Source organism: Acanthochromis polyacanthus, chromosome 7 (genome assembly GCF_021347895.1).
Source record: "Acanthochromis polyacanthus isolate Apoly-LR-REF ecotype Palm Island chromosome 7, KAUST_Apoly_ChrSc, whole genome shotgun sequence".
NCBI lineage: Eukaryota > Metazoa > Chordata > Actinopteri > Pomacentridae > Acanthochromis > Acanthochromis polyacanthus.
In genome coordinates, this window is record NC_067119.1 from 31015044 (window position 1) to 31027198 (window position 12155).

The 12155-nt window shown below is 43.0% G+C and overlaps 2 protein-coding genes across 7 annotated transcripts in view; one reads left to right on the forward strand and one right to left on the reverse strand.

Moving 5' to 3' along the window:
• Nucleotides 1-45: 45 nt before the first annotated feature.
• Nucleotides 46-5858, reverse strand: pgam5 (PGAM family member 5, serine/threonine protein phosphatase, mitochondrial). Of its 6 annotated transcripts, none has more exons than XM_022192815.2 (6): nucleotides 5344-5858; nucleotides 4666-4838; nucleotides 4391-4516; nucleotides 2124-2212; nucleotides 1379-1509; nucleotides 46-574 (listed from the first exon to the last, which is right to left on the reverse strand). In XM_022192815.2, the coding sequence occupies exons 1-6, from the start codon at nucleotides 5571-5573 to the stop codon at nucleotides 424-426; spliced, it is 900 nt and encodes a 299-aa protein (XP_022048507.1). In that variant the 5' UTR covers nucleotides 5574-5858; the 3' UTR covers nucleotides 46-423. The 6 variants fall into 6 exon arrangements, with proteins under 6 accessions (XP_022048507.1, XP_022048506.1, XP_051806293.1 ...); XM_022192814.2 differs by having other exon boundaries at nucleotides 1379-1512; XM_051950333.1 differs by having other exon boundaries at nucleotides 4388-4516.
• A 576-nt stretch (nucleotides 5859-6434) lies between these two features.
• zdhhc8b (zinc finger DHHC-type palmitoyltransferase 8b) overlaps nucleotides 6435-12155 on the forward strand; it is a 98923-nt gene continuing 93202 nt past the window's right edge. Inside the window, exon 1 of the mRNA XM_022192803.2 lies at nucleotides 6435-6858. Coding sequence (XP_022048495.1) covers nucleotides 6755-6858 — 104 coding nt within the window. The 5' untranslated portion in view covers nucleotides 6435-6754. The remainder of the gene's footprint in view (nucleotides 6859-12155) is intronic.

Here is a 12155-nt window from a genome sequence, read left to right on the forward strand (position 1 = left end):
TTTGTCCGGTTTTATATCAGCAAAAAACACAAGTGTGACCAAAACTGAGGCGTTCGTCATTTTCTTTTATTTACTACAACTGTACCGTACAACACATATTCCTCACTTCAGCACGATGTAATGCCACGTAAAGCTAACGGAACGAACTGCATGGACCACAGCTATACAAATAACTTTTTTTTTTTGGTTTAAAAATCAATCACTTGTGTAAAAACCTTCAGTTTACATTCAGGAGGAGTTGCTATGCAGCTGTTAATCCCTTCGGCTGGCGTTTTATGGCACGGGGAGTAATCACAACACCACCACAGTCTCTGATCACATGATGGTAGTTCAGTTACAAAATAATAACATCAAAAGTCGTTTTCAAGACACTTAAGGAGAAAACTGAGCTCTGACCCTGCAACCCAGAAACGTGTTGGGCCATCAGGTCCGCGTTAACTTGTCTGGGGGCATAAATCCTGAGTCTCCCATAGTTCTAAGAGCCACCCTGCCACTGGGCCGGATGGTGAGCCACGTGATGCTGCCGTTATTCAAGCCCATGCGTAACCAGCCCTCGGGAGGAAACTGCAGCGCCCTGAGAAGAACAAACAAGGAGACAAAGATGTGAACAGCTGAGGGTCTGAGCAGTCGAACAAGCATCTTGAATAGGGTGTACTGCAATCCTAGTTAATAGACAACTTGATTTTTGAGCTCAAATGTCCCCCAAGTAGTCATTTAGAAGATAAACTTGCTGAAACTGAAGTTGGGTCAAATGGTTTTGGTGAAAAAAAAACAGACAAAATTGAGGGATTCTGTTGAAAAACAAAGAGTACTCCATACATGTCTTCAAATGTGAATCAGATTGTGGTGTCAAACATTAAATGACTGTAGCTAATGTCTCCAAGAGATTTAAAATTGAAAGTAAGAAGAAACCAATTTGCACTGAATGTTATTTTTAACAGCATACAATCAGCGACTCTTGTGGTCAATAGGATCACATGCAGAAGGTATTCTTTGGCCTATTGTTGGCCTTATTAGACAGGTTAGTGTAATGACGCAGACAGGAGGGGAAAAGACCTGCAGCAAAGGGCCACGAGCTGGAACCGAACCCAGGTCACTGCATCAGGACCATAGCCCCTATTTATGGGTTGAGCTACTTGGGTGCCCAGCTTGAATATTTACACAAAATACTATTAATTTCTTTTAATGAAATAGTTCTGACATTTTGTGAAACGCACGTAGTCGTATCCATCATCTCATCTAACTCAGCAAGAAAGTAAAGCTACTAGTGACGGCACGATGACACAAGTGAAGCACAAAATCTAGAAACAGTTACAGCTTAAGTCGGAACACAGTGGTTAGCAAAGCTGCGACAAACGGGTCCGCCGACGACACAAACCTGCAGACAAAATAACGGATGACATTGGCATGACACACGATGATCTCATAGCTGTCCTCCTTCTGCGTGGGGTCAGCCCGGTGGATGTAGCGGCGGAAGGCTGCCTCAATGCGAGCTCCATCTTCGTGGTACTGCTGGAGGACGGTAGAGAGGTTGAAAGCCAGCTTTGTCACATGTCGGGGTTCTGTTTGAACCCCTCAGTCAGTACAGAGTCAATACATGATGCTGCTGTGCATGGTACGGAATGTAGGAAGAGTTTCATTCCAAAATGGTGCCAACTATACAGAGGACGATCCTTCTGACAAAGGCTCAATCAATACTAAATCACTTAAAGCAGACAAGTGCTGTTAGTTGGAAATGTTAGTGGCTTCATTTAGTCTCACATGGATAACCCATGTCTACTGAATGGTTATGAACTATTTTTGATAGTGCAGACATTATTGTCAACTATTTTTTTACTGTAGTAACTGGGTAAACACATTATCCAGAGTAAAGAACAATATAATAAAAGACAGATCAGCTGCATTTTGGAAATAAACTCTTCTCTGACTCATTCCTGCTGCAGTGCACTGATGTATTGGCTGAAATTGGCAGCTTTCTGCAGCTGGAAGCCTAAACAAGCACTCGACAGGACACCTGCACAGACATGTGGGCAACAGAAAGTTACCAAAAGGAAACGTATGCAAATACAGAAAATCAGGCCTACAGCCCGCTCTGGAGGTAGAGCAGGTGTAGCGTCTCTCACCACAGCATCGGGCTTCCAGTGAGTGACGGGTGGGACCGGTTCGATGGGTGCCCCCTCTCTCAGCAAGTCGCAGCTCACCAGGTCCACTCCTGGACCAGTATAACGTTCAGAGTGGAAGGAAGTGTTAATGTACATCCCTGATGTTCACAATGATGAGCTTTACTCTACAGAATCTATGCTGCTGAATAAGAAACACCAACAGGACGCAATATGTCAGCTTATAGTTTATTACTTTAACCCCTTGATGCCTGAATTTATTTAGAATTAAATAAAAAAAAAAAAACTTTTGTGTGTTGTTGCTTTCCAGCTGATGCTAAAATAAGTGGAGATTGTTAATTTATCTATTACACATAGAAGAAATATAATAACAGATATGTAATAATTAGGTCCCACTCCAACCGGTCCTACGAGAAACCAGTGATTGCAAAAGGTTGAAGATGCACAAACCAGCATTTGGGGAATGGATACACTATCTTGACTGCAGTCTGAATGAAAGTGGTATCCGTGACAACAGGCGTCAAGCGGTTAAAGATGATGCCTAGGACTGCACAATATATTACAAAAAATGAACAATTTTGTGTTCCTGTGATATGCATTGTGTTATAAGAAAGTAAAACAACTTTAACCAGATGGCTTGAAAAACTGTGATTGGAAAGAATGAATCATTCTAGGAGGACTGCAGTGATTTTGTAAGGACGTGCTTCTGCACAGAAAACGCAAAATAATTCAGAAAAAGTTGGTAAAAAGAGTTTTGCTGTAGTGATGTGAATGGTCAAACACACTGGCTCGAGTATGGGCAACAACTGTAAAACACCGCTGACCTGTTTTTGGTCAGCATCATCCTTCCGATTGCTGAATTGTTTTTTGTACAGCAGATGTTGCATTTCTTTTTGCAGCCAGCTCTTCCTATTTAGTGTTTTTTACTTGTTTTTCTGTGCAAAGAACAACAAGCACTACATGACATAAAACATCCCAACTTGTATCATCTGTATTTTCAGGGTCTTAATTTATTTTGTAACTATGGTAGGAGCTGTTTGTGCTGTTTTAGGGCCTTATCGGGAGATGTTCATATGCCTTACATTTGATATACTCCAGTAAAACGAGTTTAGAAGTTAGATACTGACACACAACAGCCTGTAAGTAAGACAGTGTTTAGATCTGAGTGTGCAGATCAAATTATTTCAAATGTGATTGATGGTATGACTGCAAATGTTTTGATCGAGTGTTTCACTTTTATTTATGCAGTTTAATCCACGGGTAGATCTTTAGGTGAAAAAAACTTGACTTAAGTGAGCGTCTGAGCTTTTCTTTTGTATTATAGAATATTTTCTAACTGTCTTGTGTCATAAACAGGGAAAAAAGAAAAAAACGAACGCACCTTCTGTCTGATTTTATGGAAAAAAAAAAGTCAAGCAGTTGTGATTGAAAAAAACTTTCAAAACCAAGAACAGGCAAATCTCAGTAAATTGTGGCTGGTAGACTGGTCATGGAAAATTGGAGCCGTGCGAGTTTGCTTATTTATTAATCAGAAAAAAACTGCCGTAGCATGCATTTGTGTTATTTTGCACTTCCTGAAACATGATTATTGCATATGCACATAATGCAATATCAATCAAGGCTAGACTGGGACAAAAAAAGGTCACATTTGCTACCTTTTTTTTGAGAGTGTGCGAGTTCTAAGTTCAAATGTTCACATTGTGCATGATGATCATTAAACTGTGTTGGTGTGACTCTAACCATCACAGGCAGCTACTGTGGTAACCACAGTGGTGGAAAGTAGTACTTTTATCATTTTGGTGTACTGTGGTATTTACACTTAAAGATGTGGTGTTCTCGTGAAATGCGCTGCTCATAGAAAAGACTGCATGTAGAAAAAAATGACTTGGTTATATAGTGGACAAACCGGACATTAGAATGCCATAGCTTACTCTTTTCAAGGTCACTTGTGGTCACACTTGTGTCTGAACACTGCAGCTACCACAGCCTGCAATAAGGGGCGTTTAGGGGACAATAGTAATTTGTAGTGTCTATCGATAAGCAGATGTTCAGCAAGTGATGTGTTTTGCCTGTGACAAGGTGTGAGGTACCAGTAAAAAAGTTAGTCTGGAGCCCTGTCAAGGCTGAGACAATATATTGTGGAGCCCCAGTAATGTCTGCACCTTTTGGATACACATTTTCAAACAACTAACAAATATCGAATTAACTTCCCACATTTTTCCAAAACTATGAAGGTAAAGAAGCTTGGCAGTGTAGCGTCTACTTACTACCTGGGAGATGTTTGCTGATGATATTTGCAGTCTCGGTTGCCCTGGTCATGCTGGAGTGAATCAGAACATCATACTTCAGTCCCAGCGCCGCCAACCTCTGGCCCGTCAACTCCGCCTGTTCGCGGCCTGGATGTGGAAAGACAATGGCTGGTCTGTCAGAGACTTTGAGGACAATGTGCAAACAAACACAAACAACAAGCAGGTGGTAGAGTACAAGGATACTGATACACAATCGCAGACTGTCTGAAATGACTGACAAAATGGGAAATATGAACCTAGTGGAGTGAGGATCCTCTCCTTGTCATTGTTCCCACTCAGGTTGTACTGAGAGTGTCTGATGAGGAGGATGTTGCGTGTGGCTTTTGGCTTGCCGTTGTCCTGCTCTGAGCTGGGGTCTTCAGTTGCACGCTCCTTCTTCTTTCCATTGGACAGAGCAGATGGGTCCCTCCTGGACAGAGTTAAAACGAGGGGATATTGAGATTAGGAGTGGCTTTGTCTGACATGGTTAACTTGAGGGGTGGAAAACTGGGTTAACACAACAGCTATGACTGGAGACCACGATCAGCATGAGGAACTTCCATACATATGGTTTGGAAAATCCCTATGCCAAATTCAGTTTTGAAAAATAAAAATTTAAAACAAACACTATTGTCAGTAGCACTGTATGTTCAAGAATAACGATCACGACGTCTCACAGATCATTACGATCCTGCCCTACATTCGGCTGTAATTCAAAACGCCATTGTAGGTTATTTTCATTTTAAAAAGTTTATTATTATCATCGAGTACCTTCACGGAAATCAACCTTAGCTTGACTGCTGACAGCTTAATCTGAACTCTGTGACTGGACCTTCTATACGGAAGAGACTGGAGGAAAATGGAGGAAATATATCGGTGCTAGCGACAGTCAGATAGCGAAACAGTGAAAAGACATCGCGTGTCCAAGATCCTACTTGTCCCAGTTGAAGTCCCAGGCGTGTCCAGTCGGGGCTGGAGTGTGGCTGGCAGGTGTCCATGCCGGCTGCGCAGCTTGAAGGACAGTGAATCTCGACCACCGACCGGCCGTCTCTCCGCGCTGCTCACCGAAGTAACCGCGGGAGTCAGCGGCGGCGGCAGCAGCAAACAGGACGGCGGAGCCTCCAGCGAAGCCGCAAATAAGTTTCAAAGTTTTCCTGTACGACATGCTGCGAGCCGCCCAACCAGCCAACTAATGCTAGCTAATTAGCTGAGCTTAACAGGCTGCTGTTGACAAAGTGTACGGCTGGTTCTCCGCTGAAACGTTTGGCCAAAATACGACTGTCTGTTAATCCCAACTCCAGCAAGGTGGAAAAAACACAGTATCGAATTTTCAATCTACCGGTGGCGGCTCTGAAGTGGAACTAAAAATACTGTCGATAGAGATAACAAGGTAAGCTGAGCAGTGCCTTCAAACATTACGGCGGCCTATCTGAGCCAAAATAGTTGGCTTTTGCGAAACGCCTAAATCCCGATGTGTGCCACATGAGGGCGCTCTCGTCCCGATAAACCCACAGCTGTGAGCTCCATTCAACGTGCTGCAGTTCAGTGGGGAGCTCCTGAGTCGCTCATTTACAATTTTAATTTCCAGTTTCTACCGCTCAGATTCACACATAATTTTCTGACCCTGCTTCTCTCCATACTGTTGTATTTATGCTGGAGGAGATGGAAATGGATGCACATTGGTACACAGAAACTATGGCGAATTAAAGAGTGGCAGCAGACTCTTTTAAAAAAGCAGTTAGGACTGATTTACCCATGTGTGTAGCTAGTGAAGGATCACACCTATAATTAAAATGACAGATCCTAAATGAAGTTTGGTGTTTTATTTTTTATATATCTATAACACTATACACCAGGAGCTTTAGTGCAACCCGTCAGCAAGTGTTCTTAAACTTTCAGAGACATTTTGATTTTAAATTCATTTCACATAAAATATGACTGCTCGAATGGGTGAGCATTTTAGAGGAGGAGAGTGGATTTTTACATGGGTGAAATCTCCTGCGTAAAAACCACCATACAGACTGATCTACCTACAGTCTAGCTGTGGAAACGCTCATCGAAAGGCGCTTTGAGGGTTTGCAGCGAGGCTCCACCTTTTCAAGCGGTTCAGTGACCTCACCAGTGGGCTGGATTGTAAGGGTGGGATTTCCAGGCTTTCACAGAGCTCCATGTATTCCTGCCTGTCTGTCTCAGGATCTATGCAGCTTCAGCGATAGCAAACACGGACTGCCTGCACCTCTCACAGCCATAGAAAGGCGCATATAGCTGCTGCACACTGGATCTCCTTTTTTTTCCTACATGCGACTCCAATCGGAATAAATAATTGAGGAATGTGGAAATTACAGAATGCCCAACAGCGCTGGAAAGAGATTTAAACCCACCAAATACATCCCAGTGTCCACTGCTGCCACTCTCCTTGTGGGATCGACCACTTTATTTTTCGTTTTCACGTAAGTTTGCATCGCTTCTTCTTCTTCTTCTTTTTGCTCTCATGTCGGTGCGTGCCGGGATTTACGCAAACTGTGAGTCTTCCCCCTTCAAGACTGCACAGACAGGAGTGGATTGTAGCTGGAAGTTTGCACGGTCACTTGGGTGGGATGAGAGGTTGTAGAATGGAGGCTTTCTGCCCCCCAGCAGCGGTTCTGTGGTGGTAAAACCAGCCTGACACTCTGCCTCCCTGTGCCACCTCGGACAGAGCGCTCAGCCACTGTACCTGCCAGGCAAACTTCCAATCAGCCATGCAAGTTGATCGAGGCTGTGATCGTGCAGGAGACCGCAGCTTAGGCCGCAAATGCACACTTCCCTCTGAAGAAACGCCGCGGGCAGTTGTTGGTACAGTTAAAATGGATGCATTTGCCCGGCAGAGAGTTGATTCACGCTCAGTCAGTTGGGACAGCAGTGGTCCAGGGATCTGTGAAGAAGCTCTGTAATCACAGCCCTGCATGGGTGCCCAGCTTAGGATCACTGCATCCACCACCATGTCTCACACTCTGGTAGTCATTTAGGGTTTCCCTTGGAGGGAGGGAGGATTTGGGCCCAACAGGTCTTAAGCCTAGTCTTCCAAAAGCAGATATGCAGCTAAAGTGATTTCCATGTTCTGACAGGCAGATGACAGCAGCCGCAATCAGGTTGATTACATTGTCCATGAAGGGCCCCCCTCAAGTAGCTTTCATCACATAAACCCTCCATGTGATGAATGAGGAGATAGAGCTGTGACTTTACCACAGAGCTGACACTGTAGGAAGCGGTGATAACGGTGGACAGAGTGACGTCTCTGGTCTGAATCATCCCTCCCTCACAGCTACCGTGATAACCCTCAGGTGAATGGATTATCACTGAAATCCACAACGTGCTCCATCTTATATCCGCAGCGTACCCTGAGGGGTTTGAAAATCATTGTGCGAACCTCTGACCTATAGATGGCAACCAGACAGATGAATGGGCCGGTTTCCATCCTATGTGCACTGTCTCCTGAATGTGAATGGGAGGTTTTACAGCATTTTAAGCACCATATGTCACAGCTGCCAATAGGAAACATGCTGGCTGTAGACCCGGACATGTATTCTTTGATTTATAGTTATCGTGAGTGTAATGTTGTGTGTGAATTTGCATTTTCACGGCAATCTGCATCAGATTTTTCCAAATTAAGCATAAATAAGATGCAGCATGTGCAGGATTCATCCCACCTGGACTATTGCAGGATGACTCAGAAAATGCTTTAGCTGGACTCTGGGTGGTTTTACACTCTCTGTCTCAAGTCAGTGCCCGACACTGAAGGAAACATATGGTGTTTGTGGGTTGGTAGGTTGGATTGTGTCTTTAAAAATCCCAGCACTCCTTGGCATACTCTCTGGGGCTTTGCATAAACAAATGGCCTGATTTACAAGCCTTGATACGGAATGGATGTATTGTGATTATAGTATGAGCTCTGCAGTTCAGTCATACTGTTGGCACCTAGCAGAAATCTGCTTCCAGCACACCTTTTGAGAGCGTTATTAGTGCTTCTTTCTGCTGGGGTTCACGTCACACGACACTTTAAGGTTCATCCCTGAGCAGATGGTTCAAGGGTGAGGATTAAGACTTTACTCTGTTGCTCCTTCATTTTCAAGTAAAAGGCCCTGAGGATTGAGTTGTGTATAATGGAACCCCCTGGGGAGAAGGGCACGTCCAAACTAGGCCATGCCTCCTTATTCTCAGACACACATAGAGTCCATTATATGGAGCTCTGGCTGCAGTGGAAAAGCTACACAGTTACAGTGCAAGCCACAGAACAGCGGTCCGCCGTGATCTGGAATCTCTAAACCAGAATAACATGCAACAAGTGCAAAAGCAGGAATGTAGCAGCCGCAAGCTGTAACAATCGGGGATTAAAGATAAAGAACATTACTAGTCCTTTATACATGCACATGTATACACAGGATGCCAGAGACACTAATCTTTTTTATTCCTGGGCCGCAGTGTGTTAAAGGTCTGTGTGCTGCCAGCAGGCCGCTCAGTGTCATATGGGCAACGGAGGATGAGACCTGAGGCTGCAGTGTTGGCTCACACACTCACACACACTGTTCACGGTGTGTTACTGAGGTTGGCTTTCTGACGTTTCCCAGTTTGTCTTTCCCACAGAGACTGAATTAGAACACATTAGTGCAGAATTATTTATATTTCCCCACAGCATGACCACGACTCATCACAAAAGAATACTGCTGATATATTAAGCTTTTAGTCACGCTTTAGCTGTCATAATATCATCCCCTTATCTGTGACTGTAAAGAGATTCTATTATAGTGTGGCTCAGACCTCTAGCTGGATCTAAATTTGTCCGCGCTCTGCGTGGCTGCACTGTGGAAGCGTCCCTTTACCTTTTAGTAATTCCTCAGAATGTCTTAATCACCCTGCTTGACCATATGCCAAATGGATAACCTGTGCAGGAAACAGAACTGCACGGCCGGCACATTATCATTCCTGGCTAAGCCTAAGAGTCCACGCTTTGGAGTATGCGTTGAGATGTGTGGAAACAATCGATTGATCATGTGGACAAGACCTGCATTCAGCAGTTTTTGCTGGGTGGAGGTGAATTATGAGCGAGGCGGTCAGTGGTGGGTAGTAGTTGGTGCCTGATATCACCAGGCTGAGAGCAGAGCTGCACACAGAACAGGCCAGACAGGAATCTAATCTTCAGCTTCCACATCTGTTTCCTCCTTTTCACTGTAGATCCATTGAATCGGACTTCATTCAGATCCCTCAATGCTTTGTTTTGTGTTTGTGCTCCACTGTGAGTTTCTTGTAGAGATTTTGAGAGGTATTTCCGACGTGTTGGTGGAGAGAGTGCAGATTTGTGAAAAGATGGGGTTGACAGTCAAACCATGATGTACCGTTAGAAGAAATGCTCCTATATTTAACTTTTATAGCTTCTATCTTAGTACGCACTCATGTGTCACGCCTAAACTGCGCTGAATGAACAATTTCACAGCCTTCAGTACACAGGTTCTGTTTTCCTTTGAAACACTTAAGAAACGGAAGCAAACTAGTTGATCAGGCTTTACTCATTCAAACAGTACAGGAACATGTGCAGCATTTCCTTAATAAGCTAAGAAACAGGGATACAGAAACATGGATGTAAAGAAAAGGGTCGGTAAAATTGAGCAACAAAATGTAATCTTTTCATTTCAATTTACACCTCTGACCACTCACTGTGTGTAACATTTATACACAATCATTTTAGAAGTTATACAGCAGTGCTAGGTGAATACACTAAACAAGGAATAAATGAACAGCCTCCTATTTAACAGGCTAGTTTTAATTTTGCTTTTGCCTTGCTACTGTCTTGAAATAATATAAAACTGGAAGAGCTTACTGATACTGATTTTCACATCCTCTTTGAGCATTTTTTATGTTGGAAAGACCCTGAAAAGATGTTCACAGGCTCAAAAAATACAAGAATTTCCACAGTCTGTTTGAAGATGCTGAAGAAATCTTCGCTTTTAGAACTGGACTGTATTTAAGGGGTGGATGTAGCCAATGTCACACCACCCATTGTTTGTTGGAACACTGTTTGGAAGCCTTGTGTTTGGAGTTTAGCCTTCGCTAGAAGTGACGAGCAGTCGATAGATCTGACTGGAGAATCTGAGTACACGGTGCATGACAATATAGTAACAACCTGTCAGTCACAAGGTAGCCCCACCTTAAAACATACCCAGTTTTATTGCCTATTTAAATCTAAATTGTACTGTGATTTACAAATTTAACATAATTTTGTATTTAAAAAGTATTAAAGCTAGTGATTAAGTCAATAAATCTATTAGGAAATGTTTACTGAGCTATCAATTCAACAGAGAATCAGGGTCATTTTCACACACTCTTCTGTACAATCAGACTTACTGTTGCAACCAGAGTAGTCGCCCCCTGCTGGCTGTTAGAAAAAATGCAGGTGTAACGCACTACGATTTTTGGCTTCACTTTGCATGCATGTAGACCATACCTCAGTGAAAACATTCACCCTGTAATGTGGCAATAATCACCTGTCATTATTTTTAACGCAACCCAAACACAATACTAACGACAAAAAGAGCTAACAAGTTGGACACATACTACAACAAGGAAAGCACTCACAAAGCGCAGTACTCCACCAAGGCTGCTCAGTTGTTTTATCATTTCTGACGGCTGAAATCTTGAAAAAAAACATGGCAGACATAGAAGGTGGCCATTTAATATTGATGTACCCACAAACAAAATGACTTTACGATGAGCACAGGCGTGTGTTATGTATTGATACTGAATCACTGACCTAAATATGTAGCAAGCAGCGGGAATTAATGGGTCTCAGAAAAACCCTACAATTTAATCAATTGTTCCTTGTATGATTTCCGATGGAAAAGTCCTGATAAGTCCGCAGCAGTAGATTTGTAGTAGGATCACAATCATGTGATCGTCAGCAGGCAGCTGATGTAGCGTTCACTTGTTGTCATAGTTACAGTAACGCCGTGATGCTATCTCGCAAAGATACAGAAATCTTTAACAAATCTATAGATCCAGACTTTAAGCCGCATCACTGCCAAAATCTAATCACTTGGTCCTTGTGTCATTTCTGACCTTCCTTGACAATTTCATCGAAATCCGTTTGTCTGTTTTTGAGTAATGTTGCATACAGACAGACAGACAGACAAACGTGCGCTGATTGTCACATAACTCTGCTAGTGCTTTGCCTCCTTAGCAGTGTAATTGCTATATAAACTCCACATTTTCAGTTTATTATCCACTTTAGCCAGTTTACAGTTGAATGAACTACTACATAAACCAGCTAATAGTAAGAAAATCAAACAGGCCTGTTCGAGTATCATATGATAACCGCAGACATTTAAAATAAAAAGACAAAATGAGTTTTTCCTGTTTGATATTGTCTAAAATGTATCACTCATTCAAAAATGAAATAGCCCAGTCCAGTGGTGTTAATATTCTCCCACTGAGGTTACAACCCTCTCAGAAGTTGTTCATCTGACTACAGCATCGAGGTTTTCTGTGTAATATCAATTGAGGGTCTAAAAGTATAATTGAATGTTTGCTCAGTGATCCTAATCCGTGTCCTGCGTGCGATTATGTATGCTGAGCTGCTGTCGTCTTTTTGTAAAGGGGTTCAGTAAACAAGCTTGTGATCATTAATGCCTCACTGCTTGGTATTAGTGTCCATTAGAGTCCATTCGCCTTCCTCCTGCGTGACGTTAGCGGCTTGGAGGCGAACTGAGTTTGCCTGTAG

What these genes read in the sequence shown, in the direction of transcription:
- pgam5 (XM_051950331.1), bottom strand. Translation starts at nt 5,573, where the DNA reads ATGTCGTACAGGAAAACTTTGAAACTTATTTGCGGCTTCGCTGGAGGC. An exon ending in TGGGACTTCAACTGGGACAA is followed by an intron (nt 4,839 to 5,343) that starts GTAGGATCTTGG and finishes AACTCTGTCCAG; the next exon opens with GAGGGACCCATCTGCTCTGT. An exon ending in GCAAACATCTCCCAGGTAGT is followed by an intron (nt 2,217 to 4,385) that starts AAGTAGACGCTA and finishes CGTTATACTGGT; the next exon opens with CCAGGAGTGGACCTGGTGAG.